Here is a 13,318-nt window from a genome sequence, read left to right on the forward strand (position 1 = left end):
TGTATGTGCAGACTGCAGCAATAATAGTACCTGGTAGATTGGAGGGATATAGAGGTGAACTGGGCACTGGAGAGAGAGCTTTGATTTACGCTTTCGTAAATTGGCATAACGACTAAATTTGGGAGAAAAATTGGTTGAAAAGCAAGCCAATTGTTTTTTAACAGTAAACAGTGGCCAAATATATATTTTTTAAATAAACTAATACATCAAACAGGATAAGTTCTCCGGAAAACATCTCTGGTTACTGATAAGAGCAGTTACAGCCCCTGCTTGTTGTAATCATAAAACTGTCTGGCAGAAACTTCTTATCTCCATATTCTAACTTTTTGAGTTTTTCCGTAAATTAATGCCGTACTAGAACATACCACAGCGTCACACAAAAGCATAAAAAATAGCAGATCTACAAGCTCGAGACGCTGCGCGCGAAACGACACGTTTTGAGCCTGTCGATCTGCTACTTTTGCTATTTTTTTTTTATTTGAACCCTAGTTGAAAAGTAACAGTTTTGGACATATGAGGTTTCCACCCGACAGAGACTATATATAGCATGCTCACAAAGGCTTGTTGCAGTTGGTCTTTAGCAGTGGTTCTCAAAGTGGATTCCAGGAACTCTCAGGGTTCCTTTAGGGGGTTCTAAACGGATCCTTTCCATTTGTACACTGTCAGAGTTAAAGGTAGGGTAAGTGATTTTCTTTGGTTAAAATAAGTGTTAAATAGCTCTATATTCTGATAGTACTCATTGCTATAGAGTGTTTGTTCAGTAAAAGGAGTCTCCTTGTCTCTCCAGCTCTTTATAAAACAGAAAATGCATTTTCGTTTCAGTTTAATTTCCAATTGTATCCAATCAGGATAGAGAACTCAATCAGGATATAGATTAAACAAGTGAAATTGGAAGTGATGACACTAAGAAATGAGCAGGCTAAATTGTAACTGGAACACTATAAAAATGAAGCTTAAAATGGGTACTTTCTCCTGATTGGCTGAGATTTTGACACCTACCGGAAAATGTATTTTCGGTTTATTAACTCATTCAGTGCCAAGCTTATTTATTCATGTTAATGGAATTTTGGTTCTGAGTGCCACAGCCAAAATTCATTGTAAAAAAAAAGTGCTTAGGAAGCGAGATACAGCCTTTTTAAGTTATAGGTTAAACAAGGAGTGGATGGAGCAGCAAATCTTCAAATCATCATATCTTGGGTTCTGAACATGTTTTCCCCCCCCCAAAAAAAAAAAAAAAAAAAACTTTTATTTTGAATTTTTTTTTTTTTTTTTAATTTTTTTTTATGACGGATTTGACGGATTGTGGCGCTCTGGGCGTCAGGCCACGTGACGGATTTGACGGATTGTGGCACTCAATGAGTTAAAGAGCTGGAGAGACGGGGAGACTCCTGTTGCTGAACAAACACTCTATAGCAATGATTACAATCAGAATATAATGCTTTAACCTTTTAACAAAATACTTTTTGTTTTAACCAAAGAATATCACTTACCCTACCTTTAAGGCGAGACCTTGACATTTTAAAGTTTGAGAACCATTGGTCTATTGGCAGTAAATATCAGTCTTTGTTGTTTTAATTTCCCATGCTTAGTTGTTACTTTTCCACTTTCCAAACAAAGCACACGGCTAAAGTATTTGTTTGCATTTTTCCAGTGGTAACCAAGCTGGTGAACAGAGGCTACCAGCCTCACCTAGAGGACTTCCTGCTCCGCATCAACTTCAACAACTACTACAAAGACTCCTGAGCTAATAGTACGTGACAGAAAGCAACAAAGTTGGACATTAAGCTTGTGAAATAAAGTCATGCTTTATACATTCATTTACTTCAATGTACAAAGTATGTTTTGTACAAGCACCGTTTATATAATGTGGCCTACATTATTTGGAAGAATATATCCCTTTCAGATGATCCAGGAAGTCATCAAGCATTAGATACATACAAAGCTACTTAAAAGCTCCGCTGTGTAAAGCTCCACTTTTTAATAGCGATATAGCACATTATGCCCCCCTGCAAATAAAAAGCATTTGCAGAAATATTTGGATGGCTTTATAGACTTGTTTGACCGCACTATCATCAGCGTTGTGTAAATTAATGTTTTTGTTTATTTATTTTGGATTAAATATGGGTTATTTTGAGCTGTTGCATGTCAATGCAGCGTTTTAGTTGTATGGGAAATAATGTGCTATATAGTTATTAAAAAGGGACATAGTGACCATAGTTTTAGGTGTGAGCTCAGTGGTTGGTTGTAGGCATAGGCAACCTGGACGGATGGACAGTAGGGGGCGATGATTAGGAAATGAAATGAATAGCACAAACTCTCCGTTGTGTTGCCAACACTGGGCTGATGCCCGTATGTAAATGTAATCAACCCTCTGCTCTGGCGAGCCACTCGCCGTGCCCTAGCCTGTGGGCTGTGTGTAAAATAATATTTCATTGTAAGTAAATAAATATGCAAGAGTGCTTTAACCATTCTGTGGTACAGTATTTTGTTTTATGTTGAAAAAGAAAACGTACAGGAATATTGCATTTATATATGCATGACAGCATGTACCGTTTCCTTACTGTGCCTTGAAACAGCTTAAACCCTATATGCAGAGGTTCACCCCAGATGAGGGATGCTAGGGTTATTGTGGTAACACTTAATGGACAACTTCACTAATTTTCAACCTATCCCAATATAATTGGTCCTCACCAATGCTCATTATAATATGGTACCATTTTGCCTACTTGGTCTGTGTCTCAGAGGAGGCCTGTGGACAGTTCAGAAACCTGCCTACCAGTGACTTCATCGATGGGGAATCCAAGCTAATAGAAACGGCAGGCTCTCTATTCCTGGAAAGTTAGCATGTTATAATGGAAGCCATTGTTATCGCGTAAAAAAAAAAAAAAAAAAAAATTGTTTGGAAAAAAAATCTGCCTAATGATTATGTACTGACATAATCATTAGGCAGATTATCAGTGGGTAGGCGGGTTTCTCAACTGTCCACAGCCCTCCTATGAGACACGGACAGAGTAGATACTTTTTTTTTTTTACCATTTCTCATGAGCATTAGTGAGGACCAATTATATGAAGATGGGTTGAAAATGTGTTTAGTCCTCCTATAAGAAAATGAAAGCGTCTGAGAAGACCTTGAATTACAGTTGAGGATAACAGGCTGTACTGTGACTTGTTTCAAGGTGGATTTGTACGTGATATCAGTACATATGGGGCCCTGTCCATGGAACGTGTTTTTTTTTAGCGTCCGAGCGCTTTGAAACCCATGTCCAGGGCACAGCTACACATGCACTGAGGGAGACATTTTGATTTTGTTGTGTGTCCACATGAAGCATTTTTGTAGCTGCCAGCACCTCTCTGAAAGGCATTTGTGTGGTAGAGACTCAGTGCAGAGTGCTCCAGAAAAATCACCTCAAGCTGAAATTAGTTAAAACATTTTGGGGGGGAGAAGAGCTCCTCTCATCAATGTCACTTTCCTACGCAGAGGGTTTAGTTGGGGTCCCCAAGCAACCCCATGAATATATATTTCTAACTTTATTTTTGTAATGGTGTCTAGTAAAGGCATTTAGATGTTCCCAACTTGAAAATGAAATATACAAGGGTCCTTTTGGCGGCCATCCTGCATTTCTAACAAAACATTGAAAATCGACGTAACTTTTGATCTAAACATCATACAGAGACGGACGCATTTTTCTGTGTGATTACGGCATGGGGAAATGATTGAGAGGGTTATTGTCATGAGTTCCCTTTGGTATATTAAAACTTGAAAAATATGAAAATGCATGTATCATTTACACTCAAAATCTTGCAAAAACACATTATTTTCAAGTTTTAATATACCAAACTTGTTACAATCATGACAATAATGCTCTCAATCATTTACTCATGCCAACGTTGCACATAAAAACTGGGTCATTTGTCTCTGATGATGTCTGATCTAGTTTAAAAGTTATGTTGATTTAAAATTTTCCTTAGAAATGCAGGATGGGCGCAAAGATGGCCACCGAACGGACCCTTGGGACAATAATACTTCAAGTTGGGAACATCACAATGCCTTTTACTTGGCACCATAACAAAAATAAAGTTAGAGAAATATATTCAAATGCTCAGGGACCCCAACTGAACCCTATGCGTAGGAAAGTGACACTGATGAGAGGAGCTCCTCTCCCCCCCAAAAAACGAATTTCTGCTTGAGGTGATCTTTTTTTCTGGAGCGCTCTGCCAAAGAAATGCTGGACGTGGAGAGTGCTTTGCTGCTGGGTAGAGGAGCGCTCCACAGCGAGTCTTTACCGTACAAATGCCTTTCAGAAAGGTGCTGGCAGCTACAGAAACACTTTATGAGGACACTAGCCCCTTAATAAAGGTGTGCCAACTGTTTTCTTCTGTAGCAGCTCAGAAAAGCCAATATGAGAGGAAAGAAAAATGCATGGCTGGAGTTTTGTTTAGTTCTTTTAATAAAAAAATAAACTTCAGAAACCTGTCGACCAGTGACAACATCGTAGGCAGGCTTTTTTGTAGTTTTTTTTTTTTCCAAACAAGATTTAAAAAATATAATTTAGATTGTTATTATCGTGAGAACAATGGCTTCCATTATAGCATGGTAACTTTCCAGGAATAGAAAGCCTGCAGTTTCTATCAGCTTGGATTCCCTATCGATGATGTCACTGGTAGGCGGGTTTCTGAACTGTCCACACCCCTTCTCTGGTACCATATAATGAGCATTGGTGAGGACCAGTTATATGAAGATGGGTTGAAAATTGGGAAGTCGTCCTTTAAGAATCTAATAATCTGTCTTTTACACAAGTCTGGATAACCCTCTAAAATATACTGCACTAAAACTGGTATGCAAGAAAATGTTTTCAGAGGTTTCATTGGTAGCACTTTACAATAATGACCCGTTATAAAGCATTTATAAACGTTTATAAGTAGTTTGTAAACTATTAACAAATCATTAACAACCTGTTTGTTGACATTCGTAAATGATTACTAAAACCTTTATAACTACAGTTACAAATCATTTGTAAAGTATTAGTAAGTAGTGAACTATTCATGAATAAGCCATTTATATACATCTGTAAAAGATTATTAAATAATTTGTAACGACCCATTCTAAAGCATTTATAAACGTTTATAAGCCGTTTGTAGACTATTAACAAATCATTAACAACCTGTTTATTGACATTCGTAAATGATTACTAAAACCTTTATAACTACGGTTACAAATCATCTATAAAGGTATTAGTAACTATTCATGAATAAGCCATGTATAATACATCTGTAAATGATTATTAAATCATTTGTAACTGATGTTACATAATATATACAAGCTATTGGTAGCTTGTTCATGTTTAACATATGCTTTGTTAAACATTCCTAAAGTATCTATAAATCCTTAGTACATGTTATTATGTGCCCTATAGTAAAGTGAAGACAGTTCATCATTTACAACTGTCTGTTAATGTGTTTGTTCATGTTTAACATGCTTTGTAAAACATTCCTAAAATATCTATAAATCCTTTGTACATGTTATTATGTGCCCTACAGTAAAGTGAAGACAGTTCATCATTTATGACTGTCTGTTAATGTGGACTTTCTCCTTACCTGTTGCAAACTACCTGGCTTTCATGAATGCAGACACCAAACAATTACTAGAATTATCATTCATGTTAAGCAAATGATGCGTAAGACATTCGTAAAGAGTATGTAAACCATTTGTGGTGTTAGGGACCAAAAAAGTCACTACAAAGTACTACCAATCAACTCTAAATTGCCTGAAACGTACTCCTAACAGGTTTTTGGGGGGACGATTTTGGCCTCCACACTTGGTGATTATTTCGGATTTAACTTTCGTTTCGGTGGTGACCAACTTTCGTTTCGGTAGTTTGATTACAAAATGTAAGTTGTGTAAAAAATAATCTGACTATACTAAGTTGTTATTTGTTTGTTTAAGTCAGGCTATACTCTACTCAGGTTAGTCAATTTATCCGTTGCACCAAGTTACCGGGGACACTTGACTCGAGTGGGAATCGAACCCACTCAAGTCAAGTCAAGTCATTGGACAGACGCTCTACCAGTTGAGCTATGCTGTTAGCTGAGAGTTACAGGTTTTCTGGTGGTTTTAACTTGTTTTTCTAGAAGTTAGTCTGCAAAGGAAAGCATCACAGTAAAGACACCAGTGGGATTTGAACTCATGGCCTCTGGATCATGTATACTGCGTCTCAACCCATTGAGCTAACAGTTGGATGACAAGTACAGCCTTCCTGGTAGTTTTCACTTGATCTTCTGGAAGCCAGTCTGCAAAGGAAAGAATCATAGGAAAGACATCAATGGGATTTGAACTCATGGCCTCTGGATCATGAATACTGCGTCTCAACCCATTGAGCTAACAGATGGCTGACAAGTACAGCCTTCCTGGTAGTTTTCAGTTAATCTTCTGGAAGCCAGTCTGCAAAGGAAAGAATCATAGGAAAGACATCAATGGGATTTGAACTCATGGCCTCTGGATCATGAATACTGCGTCTCAACCCATTGAGCTAACAGATGGCTGACAAGTACAGCCTTCCTGGTACTTTTCAGTTGATCTTCTGGAAGCCAGTCTGCAATGGAAAGAATCATAGGAAAGACATCAATGGGATTTGAACTCATGGCCTCTGGATCATGTATACTGCGTCTCAACCCATTGAGCTAACAGTTGGATGACAAATATAGCTTTCCTGGTACTTTTCAGTTGATCTTCTGGAAGCCAGTCTGCAAAGGAAAGAATCATAGGAAAGACATCAATGGGATTTGAACTCATGGCCTCTGGATCATGAATAGCCTGGTTCCAGACAAATCTGCCTTTGCAAAATTGCATGCACTTTAGCCCTCGGCAGATTAGGTCTGGCCCCCTTCCATAGAGATTTCAATTCTCTCCCTCCGCAGTTGTGCGGAACCAACCAGGGCCCAGTATCCAAATGTGGGCGGGCTTATCACCTTATTTGGAGCAATGACGTACAAGGAAGCACTGCTCTGATTGGTTCGTTCAAGGAAGCACTGCTCTGATTGGTTTAGGTCTAACCAATAGAGTCCGTTTGGATGTTTTTGTAACCGCCCCTTGGAAGAAAATCTACCGTTGATAGGGACCAGACTAATATCCACGCAGTGTGTCGTGTGATATTGTCTGGCTACGCGAGGCTAGATCATGAATACTGCGTCTCAACCCATTGAGCTAACAGATGGCTGACAAGTACAGCCTTCCTGGTAGTTTTCAGTTAATCTTCTGGAAGCCAGTCTGCAAAGGAAAGAATCATAGGAAAGACATCAATGGGATTTGAACTCATGGCCTCTGGATCATGAATACTGCGTCTCAACCCATTGAGCTAACAGATGGCTGACAAGTACAGCCTTCCTGGTACTTTTCAGTTGATCTTCTGGAAGCCAGTCTGCAATGGAAAGAATCATAGGAAAGACATCAATGGGATTTGAACTCATGGCCTCTGGATCATGTATACTGCGTCTCAACCCATTGAGCTAACAGTTGGATGACAAATATAGCCTTCCTGGTACTTTTCAGTTGATCTTCTGGAAGCCAGTCTGCAAAGGAAAGAATCATAGGAAAGACATCAACGGGATTTGAACTCATGGCCTCTGGATCATGAATACTGCGTCTCAACCCATTGAGCTAACAGATGGCTGACATGTACAGCCTTCCTGGTGCTTTGACTTGAACAACAAACAAGACAAATAACTTTAAAAAAATGTGTTACAGCCTAAATATAAATCTTTTTCATGGGGGGCCCTGACACTACATCTTTTCACATTATTTTTTACACAACTTACATTTTGTAATCAAACTACCGAAACGAAAGTTAAATCCGAAATAATCACTAAGTGTGGAGGCCAAAATCGTCCCCCCAAAAACCTGTTAGGAGTACGTTTCAGGCAATTTAGAGTTGATTGGTAGTACTTTGTAGTGACTTTTTTTGTCCCTAACACCACAAATGGTTTACATACTCTTTACGAATGTCTTACGCATCATTTGCTTAACATGAATGATAATTCTAGTAATTGTTTGGTGTCTGCATTCATGAAAGCCAGGTAGTTTGCAACAGGTAAGGAGAAAGTCCACATTAACAGACAGTCATAAATGATGAACTGTCTTCACTTTACTGTAGGGCACATAATAACATGTACAAAGGATTTATAGATATTTTAGGAATGTTTTACAAAGCATGTTAAACATGAACAAACACATTAACAGACAGTTGTAAATGATGAACTGTCTTCACTTTACTATAGGGCACATAATAACATGTACTAAGGATTTATAGATACTTTAGGAATGTTTAACAAAGCATATGTTAAACATGAACAAGCTACCAATAGCTTGTATATATTATGTAACATCAGTTACACATGATTTAATAATCATTTACAGATGTATTATACATGGCTTATTCATGAATAGTTACTAATACCTTTATAGATGATTTGTAACCGTAGTTATAAAGGTTTTAGTAATCATTTACGAATGTCAATAAACAGGTTGTTAATGATTTGTTAATAGTCTACAAACGGCTTATAAACGTTTATAAATGCTTTAGAATGGGTCGTTACAAATGATTTAATAATCTTTTACAGATGTATATAAATGGCTTATTCATGAATAGTTCATTACTTACTAATACTTTACAAATGATTTGTAACTGTAGTTATAAAGGTTTTAGTAATCATTTACGAATGTCAACAAACAGGTTGTTAATGATTTGTTAATAGTTTACAAACTACTTATAAACGTTTATAAATGCTTTATAACGGGTCATTATTGTAAAGTGCTACCGTTTCATTTTGTCACATGTCTGTCCTTGAATGAATTGGCAACCAAAGATTGTTGCTGTCGCGCAGAAACCCTGTATCTTTTATTTCTTTTGTAAATGAATGCCCTATTTCGTCATACAAGAGTGTTGCACAAAGGTAGTGAAAATAGCTGATCTACGATGCGTTGTGAGCATGTACTTGTACATAGATCGCCTATATTGTGTGTGTGTGTGTGTGTGTGTGTGTGTGTGTGTGTGTGTGTATATCTCATCCATTAATGGTAGGCCTAATGGAGCAAAAAGTGTGAAATAATTGTGATATTGATTTGAAGTCATACCACCCAGCCCTATTGTTTAGAATTATTATTATTTCCAATGGGAAAATGGAGTGAAAGCCCATTGGAATTCAGTGTGGGAACAAACATGGATTTGAACGGGTCAACGACTTGCCCCCTCACTTTGTTCACGTTTCGTTGTGATTAGAATTCATAAGGCTGAGTGACGAGAAAATTGTTTTTTGTTTCCAATGACTACATGATCTCCCATTGTGTTCTGTGTACATGATGTGGTTATTGGAATAAAATTCTGGCTTTTCCCCCCTCAGTATTCATTACAGTTCAGAGCCCCAGTGCCCACATTCCAGTCTACTGCACCGAGAGAACCATTAATCATGCACTGCATCACTCCTGGCATACTGATTATCATGAAAAGCACAGACCTCAATGCCACCCGCCGCTTTCAAGGTGGAAACCTTGTATGTCCAATTTACCATTCCTTTTCCAACCCGTTAGGACCTGAGGCCGATTCTATACACTATATATACTATACACTACCGAAACGGGGAAAAAAATGTTCCCCCAAAAACCTGTTAGGAGTACGTTTCAGGCAATTTAAAGTTGATTGGTAGTGACTTTTTTTTTGGTCCCTAACATTCATCGAGCTCTGGACTTAGTATTTTTTTTTCCGTTTCGGTAGTGACACTACCGAAACGAAAAAAAAAATGTTCCCCCAAAAACCTGTTAGGAGTACGTTTCAGGCAATTTAAAGTTGATTGGTAGTGCCTTTTTTTTTGGTCCCTAACATTCATCGAGCTCTGGACTTAGTAATTTTTTTTCCGTTTCGGTAGTGTCACTACCGAAACGAAAAAAAAATTGTTCCCCCAAAAACCTGTTAGGAGTACGTTTCAGGCAATTTAAAGTTGATTGGTAGTGACTTTTTTTTTGGTCCCTAACATTCATCGAGCTCTGGACTTAGTAATTTTTTTTTCGTTTCGGTAGTGACACTACCGAAACGGAAAAAAAAAGTTCCCCCAAAAACCTGTTAGGAGTACGTTTCAGGCAATTTAAAGTTGATTGGTAGTGACTTTTTTTTTGGTCCCTAACATTCATCGAGCTCTGGACTTAGTAATTTTTTTTCCGTTTCGGTAGTGACACTACCGAAACGAAAAAAAAAAAGTTCCCCCAAAAACCTGTTAGGAGTACGTTTCAGGCAATTTAAAGTTGATTGGTAGTGACTTTTTTTTTGGTCCCTAACATTCATCGAGCTCTGGACTTAGTAATTTTTTTTTCAGTTTCGGTAGTGACACAATGGTGTCACTAACTAAACGAAAAAAAAAATGTTCCCCCAAAAACCTGTTAGGAGTACGTTTCAGGCAATTTAAAGTTGATTTTTTTTCCCGTTTCGGTAGTGACGACTAGTGACGAGTGACAAAAACAGAAAAAAAATTGTTCCCCCAAAAACCTGTTAGGAGCACGTTTCAGGCAATTTAAAGCTGATTGGTAGTGATTTTTTTGTGCATTTTTTCCCGTTTCGGTAGTGACGAAAAGTGACGAGTGACGAAAACAGAAAAAAAATTGTTCCCCCAAAAACCTGTTAGGAGCACGTTTCAGGAAATTTAAAGCTGATTGGTAGTGATTTTTTTGTGATTTTTTTTTCCCGTTTCGGTAGTGACGAAAAGTGACGAGTGACGAAAACAGAAAAGAAATTGTTCCCCCAAAAACCTGTTAGGAGCACGTTTCAGGCAATTTAAAGCTGATTGGTAGTGATTTTTTTGTGAATTTTTTTTTCCGTTTCGGTAGTGACGAAAAGTGACGAGTGACGAAAACAGAAAAAAAAATTGTTCCCCCAAAAACCTGTTAGGAGCACGTTTCAGGCAATTTAAAGCTGATTGGTAGTGATTTTTTTGTGATTTTTTTTTTCCGTTTCGGTAGTGACGAAAAGTGACAAGTGACGAAAACAGAAAAGAAATTGTTCCCCCAAAAACCTGTTAGGAGCACGTTTCAGGCAATTTAAAGCTGATTGGTAGTGATTTTTTTGTGTTTTTTTTTTCCGTTTCGGTAGTGACGAAAAGTGACAAGTGACGAAAACAGAAAAAAAAATGTTCCCCCAAAAACCTGTTAGGAGCACGTTTCAGGCAATTTAAAGCTGATTGGTAGTGATTTTTTTGTGATTTTTTTTTTCGTTTCGGTAGTGACGAAAAGTGACAAGTGACGAAAACAGAAAAAAAAAAATTCCCCCAAAAATCTGTTAGGAGCACGTTTCAGGCAATTTAAAGCTGATTGGTAGTGATTTTTTTTGTGATTTTTTTTTTTCGTTTCGGTAGTGACGAAAAGTGACAAGTGACGAAAACAGAAAAAAAATTGTTCCCCCAAAAATCTGTTAGGAGCACGTTTCAGGCAATTTAAAGCTGATTGGTAGTGATTTTTTTGTGATTTTTTTTTTCCGTTTCGGTAGTGACGAAAAGTGACGAGTGACGAAAACAGAAAAAAAAATGTTCCCCCAAAAACCTGTTAGGAGCACGTTTCAGGCAATTTAAAGCTGATTGGTAGTGATTTTTTTGTGAATTTTTTTTTCCGTTTCGGTAGTGACGAAAAGTGACGAGTGACGAAAACAGAAAAGAAATTGTTCCCCCAAAAACCTGTTAGGAGCACGTTTCAGGCAATTTAAAGCTGATTGGTAGTGATTTTTTTGTGAATTTTCTTTTCCGTTTCGGTAGTGACGAAAAGTGACGAGTGACGAAAACAGAAAAAAAAATGTTCCCCCAAAAACCTGTTAGGAGCACGTTTCAGGCAATTTAAAGCTGATTGGTAGTGATTTTTTTGTGAATTTTCTTTCCCGTTTCGGTAGTGACGAAAAGTGACGAGTGACGAAAACAGAAAAAAAAATGTTCCCCCAAAAACCTGTTAGGAGCACGTTTCAGGCAATTTAAAGCTGATTGGTAGTGATTTTTTTGTGCATTTTTTTTTCCGTTTCGGTAGTGACGAAAAGTGACGAGTGACGAAAACAGAAAAAAAATTGTTCCCTCAAAAACCTGTTAGGAGCACGTTTCAGGCAATTTAAAGCTGATTGGTAGTGATTTTTTTTTTCCGTTTCGGTAGTGACGAAAAGTGACGAGTGACGAAAACAGAAAAAAAAATGTTCCCCCAAAAACCTGTTAGGAGCACGTTTCAGGCAATTTAAAGCTGATTGGTAGTGATTTTTTTTTTCCGTTTTGGTAGTGACGAAAAGTGACGAGTGACGAAAACAGAAAAAAAAATGTTCCCCCAAAAACCTGTTAGGAGCACGTTTCAGGCAATTTAAAGCTGATTGGTAGTGATTTTTTTGTGAATTTTCTTTCCCGTTTCGGTAGTGACGAAAAGTGACGAGTGACGAAAACAGAAAAAAAAATGTTCCCCCAAAAACCTGTTAGGAGCACGTTTCAGGCAATTTAAAGCTGATTGGTAGTGATTTTTTTGTGAATTTTCTTTCCCGTTTCGGTAGTGACGAAAAGTGACGAGTGACGAAAACAGAAAAAAAAATGTTCCCCCAAAAACCTGTTAGGAGCACGTTTCAGGCAATTTAAAGCTGATTGGTAGTGATTTTTTTGTGCATTTTTTTTTCCGTTTCGGTAGTGACGAAAAGTGACGAGTGACGAAAACAGAAAAAAAATTGTTCCCTCAAAAACCTGTTAGGAGCACGTTTCAGGCAATTTAAAGCTGATTGGTAGTGATTTTTTTTTTCCGTTTCGGTAGTGACGAAAAGTGACGAGTGACGAAAACAGAAAAAAAAATGTTCCCCCAAAAACCTGTTAGGAGCACGTTTCAGGCAATTTAAAGCTGATTGGTAGTGATTTTTTTTTTCCGTTTTGGTAGTGACGAAAAGTGACGAGTGACGAAAACAGAAAAAAAATGTTCCCCCAAAAACCTGTTAGGAGCACGTTTCAGGCAATTTAAAGCTGATTGGTAGTGATTTTTTTGTGATTTTTTTTTTCCGTTTCGGTAGTGACGAAAAGTGACGAGTGGCGAAAACAGAAAAAAAAATGTTCCCCCAAAAACCTGTTAGGAGCACGTTTCAGGCAATTTAAAGCTGATTGGTAGTAATTTTTTTGTGATTTTTTCTTTTCGTTTCGGTAGTGACGAAAAGTGACAAGTGACGAAAACAGAAAAAAAATTGTTCCCCCAAAAACCTGTTAGGAGCACGTTTCAGGCAATTTAAAGCTGATTGGTAGTGATTTTTTTGTGATTTTTTTTTTTCGTTTCGGTAGTGACGAA

At 37.7% G+C, this 13,318-nt stretch overlaps 1 protein-coding gene across 1 annotated transcript in view; it reads left to right on the forward strand.

Moving 5' to 3' along the window:
* The window catches only part of tubgcp6 (tubulin gamma complex component 6), a 94,197-nt gene extending 91,671 nt beyond the window's left edge, over positions 1-2,526 (forward strand). The window contains exon 27 of the mRNA XM_084060286.1: positions 1,652-2,526. Coding sequence (XP_083916412.1) covers positions 1,652-1,743 — 92 coding nt within the window. The 3' untranslated portion in view covers positions 1,744-2,526. The remainder of the gene's footprint in view (positions 1-1,651) is intronic.
* The last annotated feature ends 10,792 nt before the right edge of the window (positions 2,527-13,318 follow it).

This window comes from Gymnoscopelus microlampas (genome assembly GCF_963454915.1).
Source record: "Gymnoscopelus microlampas genome assembly, chromosome: 6".
Classification (NCBI taxonomy): Eukaryota; Metazoa; Chordata; class Actinopteri; order Myctophiformes; family Myctophidae; genus Gymnoscopelus; species Gymnoscopelus microlampas.